This window comes from Balaenoptera ricei, chromosome 8 (genome assembly GCF_028023285.1).
Source record: "Balaenoptera ricei isolate mBalRic1 chromosome 8, mBalRic1.hap2, whole genome shotgun sequence".
NCBI lineage: Eukaryota > Metazoa > Chordata > Mammalia > Artiodactyla > Balaenopteridae > Balaenoptera > Balaenoptera ricei.
In genome coordinates, this window is record NC_082646.1 from 13,450,818 (window position 1) to 13,467,500 (window position 16,683).

Genomic DNA, 16,683 nt, shown 5'->3' on the forward strand with positions numbered 1-16,683 from the left:
GACACAGCTCAGAGCAAGACATTCCCCTTCCCCACCCCGCAGCGGGCATGACAGCCATATAGGTTTTATTAATAACATATAATTTGACTGGCCTCTTGCAGACAGAAGTACTGTGAGTCATACTGTGGGCATGTGCTCTGTCGTCGGACCTCAGGATGGGGCAGCAGGTGCTACAAAGCCACAGCACAGAGAAGTGCTTTGGTCATCTCTGCCCTCCAGCACCTTGCACAGACCCTGTCACAGATGGCAGCTGCGTTGAAGGAAATGATCTCTGGGTCCAGGAAGTTCGGCATTCAGGGAGAGTGAGCCCATTTCAAAACATGCTTAGATGCCCCCCCTCTGCAGGTTCCTGGGACTAGGGGGAGAAATCGCAGGTGGTTCTCAGGGGCAAGAGCACAGTATCTTGAGAGCTTGCTCAAGTCGCTTCTCCAAGCCTTGGTTTCCTTCTCTGTAAAAGGGGGAAATGATCATACTCATCCTAGTAGCCTCATGGAGTTGCTCCAAGAATCAAAAGTGCTTTCTTCGCAAATATGTGAGCCACTCTACGAAACTTCTCTGTGAGCCGCTCTACAAATGTTCTCTGTGAGCCACTCTATGAATGTTCTCGGTGCCTGAATGGCCCTTGCTGGCTCTGGAATGGCTGTTCATTTCCTTTAGCTCCGAGGGGAACTTACAGATGTGTGAACTTATAAATTTTACTCTTTGGGGAGTATTTTAAATTTCATCTTAAAAGAGAAAGAGTAAAAATGAAGAATCTTAAGAAAGACTATATAGTGGCAGAATTTTGTGCCCTCTGACTTTTAGGAGCCACGTGTTGGTATCATTCCAGGGAGAAGGTGGCACCCAGAGTGCCCCCTAAAGCTAGCTAGAATTCCAGGTGCTAGGACTCAGACTTCCCACTTCCCATTCCCATGCCCCACTTCCCACCCCCGGCTCCCACCCCCATAAGAAACAAAGTTAGTCCATCTCCAGGCAATCACCCATCCGGTCATAGATTGGACCCTACCCTAGCCCGGAGCATAGCACAACTAGGGTATCCCAGGCAGCCAACAGGACTGATGGCAGCCCCTTCCTTCAGTCCCCAAGCTCAGGATCAGGAGGGAAGAGGGAGAGACAATGTACTGCTTCTTGGGTCATCCTGCCACCAGCCCTCAAGGCCTTCTGGACAATTGCCTACTCCAAATCTCAGGCTACCAGAGCCATTTGTAGTCCTGGTGGTTGATGGCTTGGCCATGGGAGTGTGGCTCGGTAGGAAAGAAGCGAGGAAGAAATGAGGAAAGTTGTGCTGAGCCCAGTGGGGTTCCTTCCACTCTCATCCTGGAGCTTAGGTCCCTGGGGCTTTCTGCTTCTCACTGCCTTCACAGCCCCTAACCTCCCCACTCCCCCATAGGCACAACCGGGGAACAAGGGCTCAGTGAGTTCTGAAAAGAGAGTCACGTATCACTCAGGCAAGAATGCACCTAAGCAACAGACACGGAGCCCCTGCACGCAGTTTGCAGATCCACCAGTAACAAGCATCATGGGCCAAGGCCAAGGATGAGGGGTCCGGAGGCAGAAGACCTGGTTGCCAGAGCTGGTTCCCACTTCCATTAGCTAAGGGTCCTTGGGCAAGTTACTTAACCCAAGTCTCTGTTCGCTCATCTGCAAAATGGGTTGTCGTGAGAGATAATGCAGGGTTGACCTGACACTCCCTTGAGATAATGAACATAAGCATTTGTAAGATGTGAAGCTTGATACAAATTTCTCATAAGATACACATTCACCAGCTTGACTTCCCATCCCCTGCCATAGCCTCCCTGAAGCTCATAGACTTCTTGCCAAGAGCTCTCACAGCCCATGGTACCAGGTGCCGGACCCACACACATTTACACACCGCATACTGTATAAATATAGGTTTTATTAATAATGGGTGAACCCCCACAAATACACCCAGCATCTCTGTGTGATGGGGAGACTCCGTGGCAGGGTAAGGAAGGTAGAGAGGTGTGTGTACAGGACGAAGGGGGGACAAGAGCCCTAGGGGAAGGGGAAATCAGAAGTAGAATGAGCCTGGACCCGCACCCCCAGGAAAGCCAGACATGTTCTAGGTGTGTCTGTCGCTCTGGTGCCATGGGCATGCTGCTCTGGTGCCCAGGGCCCACCTTGGCTGATAGAAAGCAGGTGGAGAGACGTGGACGAGAGTTTGAATGAGCAGCAAGTGGCCATGGAAGGAGAGGGGGAGTGAGATTGCCAGCTTGACACACAAAAGAAGAGCCATGGGGTGGCAGTGGCCAAGTTCATCTTATGCTCATGCTTGTGCTTGTGTGGCATCCTGAACTCCAGGGAGCTGGTGCCCTGTGCCACCCCTGGCTTGGGACGGAGGGAGGGAGGGAAGACTGGGGAGTAGACACCTGCGGATCCTGGAGACGCCCCGGGCAGCACCAGCCTCATCCTTAGAATCAAAGCGGGGTCCCCGGGAGGAGGGTGACACGGCCCTTCCCACAGCACCCACCATCACCACCACCATCACTCTTCCTGTGAGCCACAGCGGGACAGCGAGTGTGTGTAGGGCCGAGATTGCCTGTTCGCATATTTGTGCCTGTAACTCAGGAGAGGTGAGGGAGCATTGCGGGACCACGCGAGCAGCGAGAAAGGAGGCTTGGGTCTTCTCCCACTCACCCCCCAGAATAAAGTGCATTCTCCAGTTCCAGTGGCGGATGGGAGAGAAACACAGACATTATTGCAGAGGTGCCATAGGCCCGGCCCCCACCAGAGGTGACGGGGAGGAGTCCAGGGGACAGCCCATGGCGCCAGGCCTCTCCAATCCCCAGGATTGGGAGGGATGATCCAGACAGAAAACCCAGCTTCTGTCCCAACAGATTGTCCAAATCAGCCAGGGTCTAGGGGCAGGGAGAGGTGAGGAGGAGGAAGAGACTTCCAGAGTCCGTCCCTGCTCCATTCCAACGTCCAAATGGGACATCCAGGGGACCCCACCAGGGCCCAGCCCTGGAACACCAACCTTATAACAGCCCAGTTTACAAACACTTGTGTGGTGGGGACCCCCGGGGGGGCCGCTTTGGTCAGTTGTCAGTGGGGGCCTGGAGAGCCTGGGGCTCCCAGACAGACAACAGAGGAGCGGGGGTGCGGGGGCAGAAGGCAGGTGGCAGCCTCCCCGTGGTCTTTGCATGCAGATGTTGGAAAGAGGAGGGAGGAAGCTACAGACCTACAGACCGCATCAACTCAGGAAGACTCCTGGGCGTGGCGGGGAGGCCTGGCGCCCCCAGCCCCAGGGCCACGGCTGGGAGCACAGTCCGACAGCCAGCCTGTGGAGGAGTTGAGAGAGGGGAGGGCGGCTGCACCAGCAGCCGGGGCCCAAGTCTACAAGGTTAAAACAGTCCCAAAGGTCCGGGGCCGGGGGCTTCCTGCTGCAGGGGCTGGAGTGCAGGCCAGGGCAAAGCTCTATCTCTCTGACTTGACCCGGTAACGGAGCACAAGGTATGCCAGCAGCCGCAGGGCCAGAAAGAAGATGCCCAAGACCAGGAAGTCCATGTAGAGCTTGGCGTCCTCCACATCCAGCGCTCGGAGGATGCTCTGTGGTTCCTGGAAAGGGCAGCGTTCCTCCAAGCAGGTCAGGTCTCCTCGCTCCATGCCATAGATGGTCAGAATCACCCCCTCAAAGCCATACCTAGGCAAGCAAGGGCATCAGAGCGGGACACAGAGCGCAGGGACCCTGCTCCCTGGGCAAACTGCCAGAGCCCAGGTACAATCTCTCACCCTTGGGGCATGGCCTCCTACAGGGAGGAGCAGGGGCAGATGGTGAGGAAGGGGCACTGACCTGACATAGGAGAGGTAGGAGCTCCACTGCAGGTAGGTGGGGATGGTTTTGAAGCTGACAAAGAAACCGGAGAACAAGAGGACAGGGATGGCGGTAACTGGGCCCACAAATGTGGCCACCTGGAGGGGAGGGAAGGCGACCGGGCCGTCACAGGGGTGATCAGGACAGACCCAGGACTGGGGTGGCCCCCAGGTTTCCCATAGATCCATCCCATTCCTTAGGCCAGCCCCTGATTCCTCCCACCAGACTCCGTCCCCCCCTCTTGGGGGCCGCCACCTACCAGCCCCTCACCTGTAGGGAGTTGGAGGCAGCTCCGATCAGCAGCCCCAGAGACTGGGCCACCAAGGCCGTGGCAGTGGCCAGGGCTGAGAAGAGCAGGAAGCGGCTGGTCTCAGCTGGCTGGCCTGTCATCCAGTACACAATGCTGCAGTACACCACCGGGCACACCACCTGGGGAGTGGGCACAGGGCTGGGCAGAGGCCAAGACCCGCCACTCCACCCAGGCAGAACCTCTAGGACAGCAATTGCTAGAGCATCGTGGCTGCTCCTGCCTCTGCACTCCCGTTCATGCAGTCACGTGAACTTGACACGTCCCCTTCCTCCTCGGCTCGAAGAACTTCATTCATCCTCCAGTCTCACCTCTTCCGTCAGGCCCGCTCGGACCCGTTCAGGCACGGTGACTTCTCTGAAGGCCCTTCCCATCTGGACCAGCATATTCCTTATATTGTTAATTAATTAACTGTATATATGAGAGCGTTTTGTCCCCCTGGATGCCATCAACTCCTGGAGGACAGGGACCGAGCCTACCATGTACAGTAGGGCAGGTTCTTCCCTGCACAAGGCGCCCAACCAAGAGGCAACCAGAGGTGGAGCCCCAGCCGAGCTCTTCTCACCCTAGCACAGTGCAGCCTCCACCCTGAGGAAGGGAGACATGTTTTCTAACTTGCTTAAAGGTGCCCTGCGGATTTTTGGTGGCCCTGGTGCTTGGAACAGGGTAGTGGTGGCAATAACAACAACCAAACCCAGCAAACATTATCGGGTACTTTAGTATGTGCTGAGCATTATTCTAAGTGCTGTACATGTATTAACTCATTTCCTTCTCAGAAACAATCCCGAGGTAGATACTATCATCATTCCACTTTATAGATGGAGACACTAAAGCAAAGAGTGATTAGGTGACTTGCCCAATGTCTCACAGCTAACGAGGAGCAGTACGGCTCCAGAGCCCACGTTATTCTCTACTGCCTCGAATAAGATTCACAGAGTCATTTGTAGGGCTGTTATTTCCATCATTTTCTGTTTGTCCTCTCTTATTCTCACCGGAACATAAGTTCCACAAGGTCAAGACTACTTCCATCATGTTTGTTGCTATATCCCTAGTGCCTGGCATGGAGTCTGGTGCATGGCAGGTGCTCACCACCTGTTGCTAAGCGAGACGAAGTCAAGGAAAGGATGGCAGGTAACAAGGTTAAGGGAGGCAAGCAAGCAAGGATGGAAGGAGCAAGACAGGAGGGAGGCAGTGTGGGGGGAGGAAAAGGCTCACCTGGAAGGGCACATCGGCCATGGTCTTGGCCAGGTAATACGCTTTGAGGCTGTACCAGTAGTTGAGATGCTCCCTCATGAAGACGGCCATCTCTAAGGGGACTGAGGACACAGGCCGATCAGGCACAGCTGTCCAGCACCCTGGCCTTACCCCGTGCCCCCCACTCCCGCCCCACGCCCAGGGCAGCTCGGCTCACAGGTGAGCACAGTTGGCATCAGGGCAGCAAACATGAGGAAGAGCATGGAGAAGAAGAGGCAGCCCGTGTTGTTGAAGACCTTGCTGGCATCGTCACCGATATGCAGGTAGAGGAGACCAATGAGCACGCCGATCACCACATGGGACACAAACCGCAGGTGGGTCAGGACCTGTGTGAGGGGTGATCACGAGGAGAGAGGATGGATCACAGGCTAGGGATGGGCAGGCCACACTTGGGTAGGAATGTGGGTGTGCCCTCACAGGCACAGGGACCCACGGGGGCATTAGGGGGAGCTGTTGGGGGAGGGGCCCCATCACTATCCCAGCTGCTGGGATCCTACACCCCACAGGCCAGGCTTATGCCAGCCTCCCCTCCCCCAACTTGATGTCTCACCGTGTCCCTGAGGATGGACATGAAGGTCCTCTTGAAGAGGATGCAGAACTGTGTGAGGGTGCTGGTGGCAAATGTGTGGCTTTCAATGGGATCCACTTCCTGGAGAGAGGAAACTGGATCAGGTGACCCTACCCTACTCCCCACCACGAACCCAGCTCAGCTGGTGGGAAAACCCCTGAGCCCGTCCCTGGGGCAAGGGTCCTCCAGAATTCTCCACCATTGAGTTGGGTACCTGGAAGCTGGCCTTAGCGGTGTGAATCAGAGTGAGATTCAGAGAGAGACACAAAAAGGGAGAAAAAACTTGGGAGGGAGGAGATAGAAAGGAGTTAAGGACACCCATGGGGGCTACTAATAGATCAGTCACTTCTCTTTATTTGATTCATTTATTTATTTTTTTGGCCGCGCTGCGCAGCTTACTGGCCGACCAGGGATCGAACCCACACCCTCGGCAGTGAAATCACAGAGTCCTAACCACTGGACCACCAGGGAATTCCCCAGTCACTACGCTTTAATCCATTGAAAACATTTACCCTAAGGGTGTAATACCTTTATGCCACCACTTTCACAATATTATTAACGATGATAATAATGATGACAAAAAAAAAATAATGATGACAACAGCAACAATAACCCTCCCAGTCTTCCAGGGTTATAGTATCTCATTTAAGGAAGACAGCTGGCATGGAACGAACACCAACTGTACCAGCTACGGTGCGAAGAGCTTTGCGTGATGATCTAATTAGTCCTCCCAATAACCCTGTGAAATAAGTATCGTCACCTCCAAGTTAGTGATGATAGTAAACCACACTGACCATGAGGCCAGAGACAGCTTCAGTCTTGTTTACCAGGTGGCACTAAGGACAATGTGCTACAGACGCTCAGTAAGAATTTGTTGAACAAATAAATGAATGAGAAAGTCGAAGCTCAGAGAGGTTAAGTAATGTGCCCAAGGTCACACAGCTAATAGCAGGTCTATTCCAAGTCCTGGGTTCTTCCTAAGTACCCAGTGGTTGTGATGCCTCTGGGGCATGTCCTCTTTGGCAGGGCCATGTCCATGGTCCTCTCTCTCCTCCCCCACTCTGCACTCTGCCCTCTCCACCCCTACTCACCGGAGGGCAAGGGGGACAGGGGGCAGGGACCTCATTCTTCTCAGGGCTGCTCTTCTTCTCTGCCATGGCACAGAGCCCATTCTGCACAGCCCTGAACAGCAGGGGATTCAGGTCTCCGTACTCGCCAGAGGCCACCTCGATGACTGGGGGACACAGAGGGGTGTGCTCAGCTAAGATCTATCCTTGCTTCCCAAGGGCAAGCCAGCCCTTCCTTGGGTGTGCGCGGAAGGCAGGCGACAGTGAGATCTCTGCCCCTGGGAGGCCGAAATGCATGATCTGAACCCCCAAGTTTGGCCCGCCACCATAACCCAGCCCCTACCAACAGGCCCCCACTCACTGAAGTCAGCTGGGTTGTGGTAGGTGGGGCAGTGCAGGCCGAGCCCCTTCAGATAGGGGATCAGGTTGGTGACCACGCCCTTGAAGATGCACTGACCCTGGCTCAGGATGTAGAGCTGAGGCAGAAAGAGAAGGACGAGGAAAACACCATGAGCGGGTCAGGCAGGTCCCACGACACCTCTACTGACCCCTTCCCTCTCCCCATCGCAGGCCGGTCACCTTTGCATCCCAGAGAACCCTCACCTTGTCAAACATCTCAAAGAGCTTGGCACTGGGCTGGTGGATGGTGCAGATGATAGTACGGCCCCCCTGGGCCAGGGACTTCATGAGGGACACCACTTGGAAACAGGAAGCGCTGTCCAGACCACTGTCCAGAGAGAAGCCACCAGGGGGCGGGGTGAGGTGGGCAGAGACAAGGGAAGGGACTGTTTGGATAGGGCAGCTGCTATGAGGGCGAGGGAGCTGGCAGGAAGGGGGTCACCCTGGCCATCCCTTTATCCCATCCACACTGTACGATTCAGGCATTTGGAGGTACCAAGAAGCCCAGAGTACTGTTAGGTGTAACAAGCAATTATTAAGCACCTGTTGAATGCCAGGCACTGGGATTACAAAGATGAATAAATAAGACATAGACTCTGGTTGGGAGGGAGAGAGAGAGAAATGCACAGATCATTTGAGATAATGTGGACCATGCTGTAGAAACATGGGGTGAAGTAGGGGGAGGGTTAAGCTCTGTTGTACAAAGGTGTTGGAGGGTAGTCAGAGAAGTTTCCTGAGTGAGTCTGGCAGAAGAAAGAGCTAAGCCAGGTGAGGGAGGGAGGAAGGGCAGGTGCGGTGGTGAAGGGCATTCCAGGCAGAAGACACAGCATGTGCAAAGCTCAGAGGCATGAAACACATGGCTTGACTAAGAGAATTATAAGTGATTCAGTATTATTAGAGCATGAAATACAAGACAGTGTGAAGCAAGATGTGAGGCCAGAGAAATAGGTCCAGACCAGGACCTTGTAAGTCCTCTGACTTCATTCTGAGGGCAAATGGGAATCACTGCATATTTTGAAGCAGCGGAGTGAGCATTGCCAGACTTTTCTTTTAGAAAGCTCACTCTGGTTGCAGTTTGGAAGAAGGATGGGCTGGGAGAGACTGGAGATGAGGAGATAGGAGTCTTTTGAAGAAATGCAGGCAAGAGTTGATGATGTCCTGAATTTAAGCACTGGCACTAAGAATGGGGATGGGGCGAATCTGAGAGATGGAAAAAGAACATAGAATCAGCAGGACTTGGCGATTGATTGGCTGTGGGGGAGAGAAGGAGCAGGCGACATCCGTCAAGGAGAACATCGGGATTTCTGCTAGGGTGAAGGATGGGGCTGCTATGGCAACAGGATTGGCAGGGGTGGAGCCCTTCTCTGGCCCCAGGAGGCTGCAAACACATGCTCTTGTCTCCAGCAGTGGAGCAGATGCAGCCTCTAGCCCTGGCTCTGGGCTGAGGGGAGGAGGCATCCTGGTGGAAGAGGAGGGGGAGAGATACCTGGTGGGCTCGTCAAAGAACATGACAGGTGGGTTGTTGACCAGCTCCAGGGCGATGGCCAGGCGCTTCCTCTGCCCTCCGGAGAGCAGGGCTGTCCTCGTGTGGGAGCAGGACATCAGGCCCAGTGCTGTCAGGATCTCTGTCACCTGGCCCGGCCGCCCACCCACCCCAGGTCAGCTTCAGAGTCTCTGCTTCCCCCAGCACCACCCCAATTTAAGTAAGCATCTCCCTGAAGCGTGATGTCCCAGCCTTGGCCGCCCCTCTCTTACCACCCAACTCGGGGGCCCCAGAACTCAGCAGCACTGAAAAGGGCAGCTGACCCGTCCCCCTCCCCCCACCCTCCCCCACTCACCAGCTCCTTCTTCACCTCCTGCTTCTCACTTAGCTTCAGGTTAGCAGAGACCTGGGGCCCAGAGAGAAGGCGGATCAGATATGTGTGGGAGGGGGCACAGCCTTGACCCCTTAGCCAATGGGAAGGACGGGGACAGCGGATAAAGGGAAGGACTAGGAGGAGGGGATGGCCATCCAGCTCTCACCATCATGGCTTCCAACACTGTGAGGTGTGGCAGCAGCATGTCGTCCTGCATGATGTAACAGGACATCTTTCGGAAGGTCCTCAGTTCCCTCGGCCTCCCATTGACCAGGATCTGCCCCTTCATTCCAGACTCCCTGAAGGAACGTTGGTTGGGGATGGGGCTCAGGGTCACTTCATAACAACTTCTGTGCTCCCCAGGGGACCCCTCTGCCTGGTCCTGCCCCCATTCTACCCCAGCCTTGTTCTCACCTGTATCCTGCCAAGATGTTCATGAACGTGGACTTGCCAGCCCCTGAGGGGCCCATGATGCCAATCAGCTCCCGGCGGCAGAATTTACCTGATAGGCACTTAAGGAGAGTCTTATAACCTGCAGTGAGGGAGGGAGGAACTTTTGATCAGGGCTACAATGAACAGAGACACCCCAAACTCTTAGGAGCCATGGCTGTCAGTGAAATAGGCAGTCCCTACTCACTGTGAATTGGTTAGGATGGAGGAACGACCCTCAGAGCCCCAACAATAACCTATACCCTCTCACCCCGTCCCCCTAGAAACGACCACCACTAATGTCAAAGTACCCGAGGTGACAATGCTCTTCCTTTTTTTTTTTTTTTTTTTTAAATTTATTTATTTATTTATTTATTTATGGTTGCGTTGGGTCTTCGTTGCTGCGCGCGGGCTTTCTCTAGTTGCATCGAGCAGGGGCTACTCTTCGCTGCGGTGCGTGGGCTTCTCATTGCGGTGGCTTCTCTTGTTGCGGAGCACGGGCTCTAGGCACGCGGGCTTCAGTAGTTGTGGCTCGCGGGCTTAGTTGCTCCGCGGCACGTGGGATCTTCCCGGACCAGGGCTCAAACCCGTGTCCCCTGCATTGGCAGGTGATTCTTAACCACTGTGCCACCAGGGAAGCCGGCAGTGCTTTTTCTGAAGGCCGTGGGAAAACCCCCACATCTGACGATGGGCGTGGAGAGGAGATCAAAGTTACAGTAGACTCTACTCTTCCACAAACACAGCGGCCACTCTCTCATCCCCTCCAGGAAGACTTTCCCAACGATCCAGCCTGAGTTGGCTGACTGTCCTCTGTGCTCCCATAGCACTTCTCATATGCCAACACGTTTGTTACTTGATGTGCCTGCCCCTCATTCCCCTCCTCCAGCCTCTTAGTCAGTGAGCTCCTTGGGGGAAGGGTCTGTGTCTTACTCATCTTTGTAACCTTAGCAGACTGGCTGGCACATACTAGATGCTCAATAAGTGTTGGTTCTACCTTGGCCTCATTCTAAAAAGCCTTCTTCAGGGTGCTCTCTCTGCCCACCAGTCTCTGCAGACCCTAACATGGCCCAGTAAAATCTCACCTTTCATTCACTCACTGGGAGGCAGCATATGCATTAAGAGTACCAGTTTGGAGTCGGGTGGATCTACGTTCAAATTCTGGCTCCACACTTACCAGCTGTGTGACCTTGGGCAAGTTGCTTAACCTCTCTGAGCTCCAGGTCCCTCATCTGTAAAATGAGGATGATAGTACCTATCTCATAGGGTTGCTATAAAGATTCAATGAGATAATATATGTAAAGCATATGACACAGTGCTTGGCACATAGAGCCCATTAAAAACAAGTGATATTTTATAATTAATCCCATTTGGCAAGCGCTTATTGATATATACTACATTCCAAGCTCTGTACCAGAGAGTGCACCAAAAAAATGAGGAAGACATAGTTCCTGCACTCAAGATGGTGATAGTCTAGGTTAAAAAGATGGACAAGAAACCATCTATGGATCTGAAGAAAGATAAAATAAGGGTTATAACAGAAGTACAAATCATGTGCAATGAGAATGCAGAAAATGGAATTGATGAGGGTGGAAGGGCAAGGGGAAAATCAGGAATGGCTTCATGGAAGAGGTGGCATGAGCAGCATTTCAAAATGGGAAAGGAAGGCAGAAGCTCTCCAGGCTTTGGGAGGAAAAGCTCTGCTATATAACAGCATATATGTAATACAATCCAGGGAACAAAGGGCAGAGACTCCACGGAGTCAACTGGTGAGACAAGTGGGTGGAGAGGAAAGATGAAGCCAAGGAGGCTGGCCTTGCCTGCTGGGCTTGCAGACCTGCCTCAGTGAGGCCGAAACACCAATCCCCTACCAGGTACTTTGCTCACTACCACCCTCCTCCCACCCGTACGGAGCCCAATTCCCTCTCCATTCTACCTCCTTAGCAGAGGCAGTGAAGGGATGTGATCTTTCACCCTCCCTCCACAGCACCCAGCCGTCCCTCTGGACATATCTGGTCAGACAGGGGATCAGCTGCTGCCCACTCTGGCATTCTGATCCCACCAACTGCCCGTATGGTGCTTTCCAGTTTACAAAGCTCAGTGCCTCAGTCACTGCTGTAGCAACATGGATGAGGCAACTGGGGCCCAGAGACATCCAGTGACTTACCCAAGGTCACACACACAGCAAGTTCTTTACTGGGAGAGGGGAAATCATGGATTCCAACCCTCTGCCTCATTCATCATCGCCGTCAATTAGAAAGAAGTGTGGTTGCACATGCCAGGGTATGCCTTTCAGAGCTACTCACAGGAAGCGATTTCTTTTGCAGGGGAAGAAATTGACAATGATGACTCCTCCCTTCATTTAATCGCCACCAAGCACTTGATTGAACACTATTGCTGAATTCAAATATCACCCTACGCTTGCCTTTCACAAAGCATTTTCACAGCTAACATCTCAGCTGAGCCGCACAACAAGCCTGTGTGGTGGGTATTCTTATCATCCCTGTTTACAGACGAGGAAAGAAAGGCCAAGAGAGGGTAAGCAGCCTGCCCAAGGTCACACAGCTTACAAGTGGCTAGGAACCCATGTCTTGGGACTCCTGCTGGACCACAACTGCTCAGCATGGGAGGGGCCTGCCATGCCTTCAGGATGGAGACCCACCACAGTTCTAGATCTGCCTCAGTCAGTAACTCTCTTCAGAATTTTATGAAGTCACTTAATCCTTCAGGGCCTCCATTTCCTCATCTATAAAATAAGGATAGTATATCTCCTCCCAAGGACATAATAAGGTTATTATGAATAATAAGTAAGATAATTAATAATAATTAATAGAAAAGGGTTTTAAAAATCAAGAAGTGTCCTTTGTAATTAGGAGAGGTGAGTGACAAATCCTTACGTGGGAAAGACAGAAATCTCCCTCTCTCCACGCCCCTTGCTCTTTTTCCTCTCTGCCTACCTCTAATTGCCTTCTGTCCTCCAGAGAAGGGGACAGGGATTCAAGTAAAAAGAGAAGGCAGAAAGAGGAGGACAGAGGGCAGAGAAAGGGGCAAGGGATGGACGAGACGGCAAAATGGCCAGTAAAGCAGAACGGGGTTGGCAAGGACAAAGGAGGGAAGGACTTGGTCAGGGGTGCCCATTTGCTGTGGCTGGTGGCTTGAAGCAGCCAGAGAGCTGGCCCATCTAGACACATTTCTTTTATATCTTCATTTCTCCTTAAAACTGTGAGGGCTAGGAAAATAACAACTACCTCCTCATTTGGCCCGGAGCTGGTCTCAGGGCCAAGAGGCTGCTTAGTGTTAAGGTGCTGAGCAGGGAGCCCGGATACCTCAGTTTCCAATGGCTCAGGCCCTGTGACCTTTTGGTCCCTCATGGGAGTGAGGGTAGGGAGGGCAGAGAGAGTTCAGCCTCAGCCCTGCTCTGAAGCACCCCAAACATTTCTTAAACCTCAGAGAACAATGTCCCAGCTCCACCCCTGATCCACACCCAGGCTCTGGGGAAAAACCCAGCTTCCCTATTCCCAGCTCAACCTGCCCAGGGCAGGGAGGGTGGGGTGGGGGGCAAAAGCTGCAGGGGATGCAGGAGATGGTCAGGGTTCAAAGGAACTCAGAGCCCCAGCCAGACCTTACCCCCCTGTCCTAATGGGAGAAACAAGGAGGAGATGGGAATGCTTAACAGGGAAGTGAAGAGAGAGAAAGGAACGCTGCATGGAGAGCTGGAAAACCTGGCTTCTGGTCCCAAGTCTGCCACTTATTAGCTGTGTGACATTGGTCAAGTTACTCAACTTCTCTGGGCCTCAGTTTCCTTATTAATAATACAGGGATGTCATCTATCCTGTCAAGCCTTCACCTTCCGTGCCTCGGAGGACTTCGGCAAGAACAAAGTAAGAAGACAGGAATGAGAACATCTTTTAAAATTAGCAGAGCTCTGTAGGTCCAAGGATTTTTGCTAACCACTGAGGACAACCCCTGCAGCACAGCCCCTAATTTCTCATATCAGCCCTCAGAGGCAGGAGCTCTACCTGAAACAACAAAGGAAAACTCCTCATGGACCAGAGGTGATAGTGTCATCTTGGAAGAGGAAATAACCAATTGAATCTAGTGTCCCATGGTGCTTACAGGTGTAGGGGGAGTGCAGACCCCCGGCACCTCAGCTGTGTGCACAGTGAATGAGGGGCATAGATTTTGGTGGACCCGCTCCTGCCGGATTTGCAGAAGAGGAGACATCCAGGCCTCATGCTCCCAAAGGGGCAACTCGTGGGGGCTCACAACTCCCCATCAGGCTGCTCCCTTACCCCGTTTGCGCCAGCAGGGTCCCTCCCTCACGGAATAGGACAGCTCCACAAACTCGATGTCCACGGCTGAGCGCTTGGGTAGGTGGGAAAAGCGCTGGGCTTCGGTGATGTGGTTCTCCACCTTCTTCAGGTGTGTGGTCAGCATAGGGGGCTCCGCCCCATCCTCCAGCGCCACGGCCATGGCCACAGCTCCAGGTCCTAGTCCACAGCCCACGGCCTCCAGCGCCTTCTCCGCCATCACGCCGCCGCCGGCCTGCAGGGAGAGGGCCTGCTCAGTTTGGGGCAGACCCCGATCCCTGGCTCAGAGCTCCCTTGCTTTCTAATGTGCCCTCGCCCCCACTCCCCGCCTCCTTCTCAGGGTAGACCGGCTATTGGGAGCAGCCCACATCCCACCGCCAGAGCATCTGCCCTCCCCCGACCACCACTCCCCGCGCAGCAACGATCAGTCCCGACCTCTCCTCGGTCCCGGGCAGCCCCAGCCCTAGTCTGGCCCCAGGTCGGCCCCTCGAAGCCCGCACTCCTCCCTCCTCCCCACGGAGGCTCTAATCTCCTTACCCCGCAGGCCAGCAGCCCCAGGGGACTGGATGGGTGGGGGGGGGGAAGGGGCGGCTGGCGGAGGCTGCCGGCTAGGAGGTCAGGGTAGCAGGGTGAGCACAGGGTGGACCAGGCGAAGGCGGAGGAAGAGGAGGCTCTGGGCCTCCCGCTGCGTTCGCCTCCCCATCCCTGGGCGAGACGCCCTGGCTAGCCCCTCCCGCCTGCGCCCCTGGGTCCGCGCGCCCCGGGCTCTTCCCAGGGATGGGCGCACCACCCGGACTCCAAATCCCCACTGCCAACTAAGCCCCCCATGGCGGGCTCATCCCCCTCCCATCTTCCGCAAGCCTGGTCATATTGAGGCGCCCCCGGGCCGGTGCGGAGCCGAGATGCTTAGCGCTGCCGCGGGCCGAGGATGGAGACTCCAGGCCCTCTTACCTGCCTCCGGCTGCAGCACCGGCGTCCCGGCTCCCGGTCCCGGCGGCAGGGCCGGGGCGGGGCCGGGCCGGGGCGGGCGACAGGGGAGGGCTCGGGCCTCAGGTCTGAAGAGAGATGACAGGGTTGGGGAGGGGCGACTGGGGCGCGCCCCTACTCAGCTTGGCCGCGCACACCTGGTTCCCTGAGCCCGACCCTCGGTGCCTTGTCCTCCCGAACCCGCCGGGCGACTGCGCTCTCCTCCAAGCTGCTGCTCGCCCTTCCCGCTGTTCTTAAAGAGCCCGCGCCGCCCCGCTGCCCGCGGGGGGCGAGGACGGCGAAGGGGAGCGACGCGTCGGCGACGTGGGGTGCCGCAGCGAGTGCAGTTGTGGACCCGGGACTGGGGAATTGGTGGCGAAGGGCCGACTTGGGGGCACTGAGGAAGGGAGAGCTGAAGTCACTCAGTGGGGACACGTCCCTGGATTACAGACTATACAACGGTGGTGGCGGAGGGGGAGGGGAATTGGGGGGTGCAGATTCCGTCACTCTCAAGGGATTGTGGAGCTGTCAGCCTGTCTGCACCACCACCACCCCAATTAATTTCCCTCAGTTCTGGCCCTTGAGCTCAGGCATCCCCTGGGAATCCCCAAACTAGATAAAAATGCTTTGAAAGCAAGAATCGTGGGACATCCTCCCCCCCCCGCCCCCTCCCCCGCCTACCCTTTCCCTCTCTAAAGGCGAGGAGACTAGTTAAAAAGAGACAGAGGGTGGCTGCTTTGGGAGAGCTTGCAGGCAGCTCCAAGGTTAAACTGGTACCCAGAGCTCAGCCTGCTCCAAGTGTAGAAATCTTCATTCTCCCAGGCAAATTCGGGCCTTTAAGACAGGCATTGCCTGATGCTGGAGGCACATGTGTGCCAGGGCATGCACAGGGCTCACAGAACACTGTCTTTGGCGTCTTCTCACATACGTGTGCATTCTCTCCCTCACCCGACAAGTCTTCAAACGGAAGTGCCCAGAGCACTCTCGGGGTTTTTCCCTGCTTTGATCCTTCCTCAGGCACCTCCTCTTGGCCCCTGCCTGCCCCCGCCCCAGTCTTCAAGGTTAGCCAGCAGAGACACGTGACCTGAGCTTTTAAATTCCCACCTGTCCCACAGCAGAGACGGATGGGAGGGGAGGCTGCTGGTGTTGCTGCCCTGACTGAGGCTTCTCCTTGCTGTAGCAGATGAGAGGTTACTAGCAGTCAAATCTCTCCCCCGCTGGTCCCCCCCCCCCTCTGCCAGCCTCTCTGAAGCCTGGAGGCTGGCGGCCCCTGCAGGATGTCTCCAGGCCCCCCCCCCCCCGCCGCCGTGACTTAGAGTTTCATAAAGATTTTGGATCCAGCCCTCTCTACCTTCCCCTGACCCCATGCGCCACATCACCACTGTTCCTCAGGAACCCCCATTCTCCAAGTTAACCCCCAGTGCTCTACTGTAGATCTCCCCCCCCCAAAAGTTGCATTATCTCATTTAATCCTCACAATATCCCTATGAGGCTGGTGTTACAACCTCTCTTTACAGATAAAGAAACTGAGGCATAGTGAGGCTAAGCCATGTGTCAAGAGGACACATTTAGTTGGTAACAGAACAGGGCTTAAACCCTAAAGTCCTCTCTGCTATGAAGCCTCTGGGAACCCTATTCCCAAATGGACTGTCTCCCTCCACTTCCTAGACAGGCTCTTCATTCTCTCAAGATAAC

At 54.8% G+C, this 16,683-nt stretch overlaps 1 protein-coding gene across 1 annotated transcript; it reads right to left on the minus strand.

Annotated features, from left to right (window-relative positions):
- Positions 1-3,311: 3,311 nt before the first annotated feature.
- On the minus strand, positions 3,312-14,300 carry ABCG4 (ATP binding cassette subfamily G member 4). Its single transcript, XM_059929287.1, has 14 exons — positions 14,005-14,300; positions 9,701-9,818; positions 9,453-9,585; positions 9,269-9,319; positions 8,917-9,062; positions 7,635-7,758; positions 7,393-7,507; positions 7,056-7,198; positions 5,947-6,045; positions 5,554-5,722; positions 5,358-5,458; positions 4,106-4,264; positions 3,815-3,933; positions 3,312-3,664 (listed from the first exon to the last, which is right to left on the minus strand). Exons 1-14 carry the CDS (start codon positions 14,240-14,242, stop codon positions 3,439-3,441), a joined length of 1,941 nt encoding a protein of 646 aa, XP_059785270.1. The 5' UTR covers positions 14,243-14,300; the 3' UTR covers positions 3,312-3,438.
- Between the last annotated feature and the right edge of the window lie 2,383 nt (positions 14,301-16,683).

Bases quoted from the DNA above. Each gene is read 5' to 3' on its own strand.
- ABCG4 (XM_059929287.1), bottom strand. From the start codon at position 14,242: ATGGCGGAGAAGGCGCTGGAGGCCGTGGGCTGTGGACTAGGACCTGGA. The intron at 9,819-14,004 runs GTAAGGGAGCAG...CCCTCACTGCAG, and splicing joins ACCCTGCTGGCGCAAACGGG to GTTATAAGACTCTCCTTAAG. The intron at 7,508-7,634 runs GTGAGGGTTCTC...TTTCTGCCTCAG, and splicing joins TCTTTGAGATGTTTGACAAG to CTCTACATCCTGAGCCAGGG.